This window comes from Sander lucioperca, chromosome 6 (genome assembly GCF_008315115.2).
Source record: "Sander lucioperca isolate FBNREF2018 chromosome 6, SLUC_FBN_1.2, whole genome shotgun sequence".
Taxonomy (NCBI): domain Eukaryota; kingdom Metazoa; phylum Chordata; class Actinopteri; order Perciformes; family Percidae; genus Sander; species Sander lucioperca.
This window is the reverse complement of record NC_050178.1, coordinates 22,766,651-22,771,650: the sequence shown is the minus strand read 5'-3', so window position 1 is coordinate 22,771,650 and position 5,000 is coordinate 22,766,651. Positions and strand designations below refer to the sequence as shown.

General features: G+C 49.3%; 1 protein-coding gene across 5 annotated transcripts in view; it reads left to right on the top strand.

Annotated features, from left to right (window-relative positions):
* arhgef3 (Rho guanine nucleotide exchange factor (GEF) 3) overlaps window positions 1-5,000 on the top strand; it is a 57,665-nt gene that overhangs the window by 46,767 nt on the left and 5,898 nt on the right. For all 5 annotated transcript variants that reach the window (XM_036002123.1, XM_031301381.2, XM_031301380.2 and 2 more), the window contains 5 exons: window positions 2,298-2,549; window positions 3,090-3,152; window positions 3,325-3,421; window positions 3,711-3,787; window positions 3,863-4,120. In XM_036002123.1, the coding sequence (XP_035858016.1) occupies window positions 2,298-2,549; window positions 3,090-3,152; window positions 3,325-3,421; window positions 3,711-3,787; window positions 3,863-4,120 (747 nt within the window). The remainder of the gene's footprint in view (window positions 1-2,297; window positions 2,550-3,089; window positions 3,153-3,324; window positions 3,422-3,710; window positions 3,788-3,862; window positions 4,121-5,000) is intronic.

The following is a 5,000-nucleotide window of genomic DNA, read 5'->3' as shown; positions in this document are numbered from 1 at the left end:
GGCTTTTACTTCTGGAACCAGGGGCGCCTAAACTTAGCCTGGCTCCGCCCTCCTACGTACTTCCGCTCAATTGATTTCAATGGTAGGACCAGGCCAACGGACCAGAGTCTGGTAGGACCAGGCTAGTGTATCAGAGTCTGGTAGGACCAGGCTTATGTACCAGAGTCTGGTAGGACCAGGCTAGTGTACCAGAGTCTGGTAGGACCAGGCTAATGTACCAGAGTCTGGTAGGACCAGGCTTATGTACCAGAGTCTGGTAGGACCAGGCTAATGGACCAGAGTCTGGTAGGACCAGGCTAGTGTATCAGAGTCTGGTAGGACCAGGCTAATGTACCAGAGTCTGGTAGGACCAGGCTAGTGTACCAGAGTCTGGTAGGACCAGGCTAACGGACCAGAGTCTGGTAGGACCAGGCTAGTGTATCAGAGTCTGGTAGGACCAGGCTAGTGTACCAGAGTCTGGTAGGACCAGGCCAACGGACCAGAGTCTGGTAGGACCAGGCTAGTGTACCAGAGTCTGGTAGGACCAGGCTAACGGACCAGAGTCTGGTAGGACCAGGCTAGTGTATCAGAGTCTGGTAGGACCAGGCTAATGTACCAGAGTCTGGTAGGACCAGGCTAGTGGACCAGAGTCTGGTAGGACCAGGCTAGTGGACCAGAGTCTGGTAGGGCCAGGCTAATGGACCAGAGTCTGGTAGGACCAGGCTAGTGTACCAGAGTCTTGTAGGACCAGGCTAGTGTACCAGAGTCTGGTAGGACTAGGCTAATGGACCAGAGTCTGGTAGGACCAGGCTAATGTACCAGAGTCTGGTAGGACCAGGCTAGTGTACCAGAGTCTGGTAGGACCAGGCTAATGGACCAGAGTCTGGTAGGACCAGGCTAGTGTACCAGAGTCTGGTAGGACCAGGCTAGTGTACCAGAGTCTGGTAGGACCAGGCTAATGTACCAGAGTCTGGTAGGACCAGGCTAATGTACCAGAGTCTGGTAGGACCAGGCTAGTGTACCAGAGTCTGGTAGGACCAGGCTAGTGTACCAGAGTCTGGTAGGACCAGGCTAATGGACCAGAGTCTGGTAGGACCAGGCTAGTGTACCAGAGTCTGGTAGGACCAGGCTAATGGACCAGAGTCTGGTAGGACCAGGCTAGTGTATCAGAGTCTGGTAGGACCAGGCTAATGTACCAGAGTCTGGTAGGACCAGGCTAACGGACCAGAGTCTGGTAGGACCAGGCTAGTGTATCAGAGTCTGGTAGGACCAGGCTAGTGTACCAGAGTCTGGTAGGACCAGGCCAACGGACCAGAGTCTGGTAGGACCAGGCTAACGGACCAGAGTCTGGTAGGACCAGGCTAGTGTATCAGAGTCTGGTAGGACCAGGCTAATGTACCAGAGTCTGGTAGGACCAGGCTAGTGGACCAGAGTCTGGTAGGACCAGGCTAGTGGACCAGAGTCTGGTAGGGCCAGGCTAATGGACCAGAGTCTGGTAGGACCAGGCTAGTGTACCAGAGTCTTGTAGGACCAGGCTAGTGTACCAGAGTCTGGTAGGACCATGCTAGTGTACCAGAGTCTGGTAGGACCAGGCTAATGGACCAGAGTCTGGTAGGACCAGGCTAATGTACCAGAATCTGGTAGGACCAGGCTAGTGTACCAGACTCTGGTAGGACCAGGCTAGTGTACCAGAGTCTGGTAGGACCAGGCTAATGTACCAGAGTCTGGTAGGACCAGGCTAGTGTACCAGAGTCTGGTAGGACCAGGCTAATGTACCAGAGTCTGGTAGGACCAGGCTAATGGACCAGAGTCTGGTAGGACCAGGCTAATGTACCAGAGTCTGGTAGGACCAGGCTAATGGACCAGAGTCTGGTAGGACCAGGCTAATGTACCAGAGTCTGGTAGGACCAGGCTAATGGACCAGAGTCTGGTAGGACCAGGCTAATGGACCAGAGTCTGGTAGGACCAGGCTAGTGTACCAGAGTCTGGTAGGACCAGGCTAGTGTACCAGAGTCTGGTAGGACCAAGCTAGTGTACCAGAGTCTGGTAGGACCAGGCTAATGGACCAGAGTCTCGTAGGACCAGGCTAATGGACCAGAGTCTCGTAGGACCAGGCTAGCCTATACTAGCTCCTCCCACTTTACAACGTTATACTCTATTCAACAGATGCTGAAAATAGTTTGTTGTTTTGACAACCAGCAATAAGATATATGAAATTGACAGTTCTGTATTTTATAACTAATAAAAATGTTAATTTAGTTAACTAATTAAAATGTAGGCTATTATTTGATTATTTAACCATCTCTCTGACTCTGCAGCGGTCCATCAGTTTTCGTAATGAGAGTCAGACGGAGAGAGCAGCTCATCCTCCTCCCTCCTCCTCCACGATGAAGATGCGGGTCGTCTCAGCGTCAGTCTCGAACCCTACTTCCTCCATGACTGCGACGCGGGTTTCCACGGCAACGGCCCCGCCCGCCAAACGCCGTGACAGCAAGCTTTGGAGTGAGACGTTCGACGTCAGGCTGGGAGCGACGCAACCTCTGAGCCCGAAAGAGATAAAGCGACAAGAGGTGAGAGACGCACATATATAACGTACTGTTCATCTTTACCACAACAACTTGTGACAAAAACTATATTTTATTTTACACTACAAAATTGCAAAATCTATATTCTTTCTAAGTCATTTTTCAAAACCCAAATTTCATCCATCTCTTCACACACATAGATAGCCCGACCTAATTCTAAGACAATCTTTTTTTTCTCAAACTCTATCTCTCTCTGTCTCTCTCTCTCCCTCTCTCTCTCTGTCTCTCTCTCTCTCCCTCTCTCTCTCTCCCTCTCTCTCTCTCTCTCTCTCTCTATCTCTCCCTCTCTCTCCCTCCCTCTCTCTCTGTCTCTCTCCCTCTCTCTCTCTCTCTCTCTCCCTCTCTCTCGCTCCCTCTCTCTCTCTCTCCCTCCCTCTCTCTCCCTCTCTCTCTCTCTCCCTCTCTCTCCCTCTCTCTCTCTCTCCCTCTCTCTCCCTCTCTCTCTCTCTCCCTCTCTCTCCCTCCCTCTCTCTCTCTGTCTCTCTCTCTCCCTCTCTCTCTCTCTCCCTCTCTCTCTCCCTGCAGGCTATATTTGAGTTGGCTCAGGGCGAGCAAGACTTGGTGGAGGATCTCAAATTGGCTAAAAAGGTAAACAAAAACCTTTATTTTATTTTTGTTTATTTTTACCTTGAAGCACTGACTTTCCTTCCTAATTCTATGGTACCCGTTATTTCTGAGCATGCTTAAATGTGTGTGTATCTGTGTGTGTGTGTGTGTGTGTGTGTGTGTGTGTGTGTGTGTGTGTGTGTGTGTGCCACAGGCTTACCATGACCCGATGCTGAAGCTGTCAATCATGACCGAGCAGGAACTGAACCAGATCTTTGGCACTCTGGACTCGCTGATACCCCTGCATGAAGGTAGGCGGGAGCAGTCACTTACACACAATGCATAGGAAAATAGGGTATATATCTATGGTGTCTGCTGGCGTGGGGGGGTCCCAGGCTACATCCCGATCCCGCCCGTTCCCGCCTGCAGCAAAGTTCAAACCGCCTGCTCCCGCGAGATTTGCGTTGGGTCCCGCTGGACTCGGCGGGACTCAATCCCAATGCAGATCTCTACACTGTATGCTCTTCAATCTTCCCATGCTGCTCTGGGTCCTGACCTCTTTAAATAGTTTCCTATTTTTTTAAACCCGTCTCTCCTCAGACCTGCTAAGTCGCCTCAAAGACGCCAGAAAACCTGACGGGTCCACAGAACATGTGGGACACATCCTGACTGACTGGGTGAGTGAGTGTTTCTCTAAATATAAATACATACTGTCTCCTGTACTGTGTAGTGACCACGTGTCTCTGTTTCAGCTTCCCTGTCTCAGCTCCTACACCTCATACTGCAGCAACCAGGTGAAGGCCAAGGACTTGTTGGACCAGAAGAAGCAGGATCGACGGGTCCAGGACTTCTTGCAGCGCTGTCTCCAGTCACCCTTTAGCAGGAAGTTGGACTTGTGGAACTTCCTGGACATCCCCCGCAGCCGACTGGTGAAATACCCGCTGCTAGTCAGGGAGATCCTGAAGCACACACCCAACGACCACCCAGACAGGCAGCACCTGGACGAGGCGGTGAGGATAACCAGCGTTAAGATACTCTACACCAGGGCGGTCAAACTCAGTTTCCCAGAGGGCCGCACTGGAAAAATGAGAATCACATTGAGGGCCAGACACATAGAGTTTATCGACATGCTTTTATTTAAGAGAAAAAGTCAAATATTTTGACTGTATTATTGCATGACTCATGTACTGTAGTCTTCTCACTTACATTTTGGGCCTCATAAAGCCCCAAAAAAGGTCCTCTAAAACTGTATCTGAAGTCTCTTTTATATAGGCCTTAGTGGTCCCCTAATACTGTATCTGAAGTCTCTTTATATAGACCTTAGTGGTCCCCTAATACTGTATCTGAAGTCTCTTTATATAGACCTTAGTGGTCCCCTAATACTGTATCTGAAGTCTCTTTATATAGACCTTAGTGGTCCCCTAATACTGTATCTGAAGTCTCTTTATATAGACCTTAGTGGTCCTCTAATACTGTATCTGAAGTCTCTTTATATAGACCTTAGTGGTCCCCTAATACTGTATCTGAAGTCTCTTTATATAGACCTTAGTGGTCCCCTAATACTGTATCTGAAGTCTCTTTATATAGACCTTAGTGGTCCTCTAATACTGTATCTGAAGTCTCTTTATATAGACCTTAGTGGTCCCCTAATACTGTATCTGAAGTCTCTTTATATAGACCTTAGTGGTCCCCTAATACTGTATCTGAAGTCTCTTTATATAGACCTTAGTGGTCCTCTAATACTGTATCTGAAGTCTCTTTATATAGACCTTAGTGGTCCCCTAATACTGTATCTGAAGTCTCTTTATATAGACCTTAGTGGTCCCCTAATACTGTATCTGAAGTCTCTTTATATAGACCTTAGTGGTCCCCTAATACTGTATCTGAAGT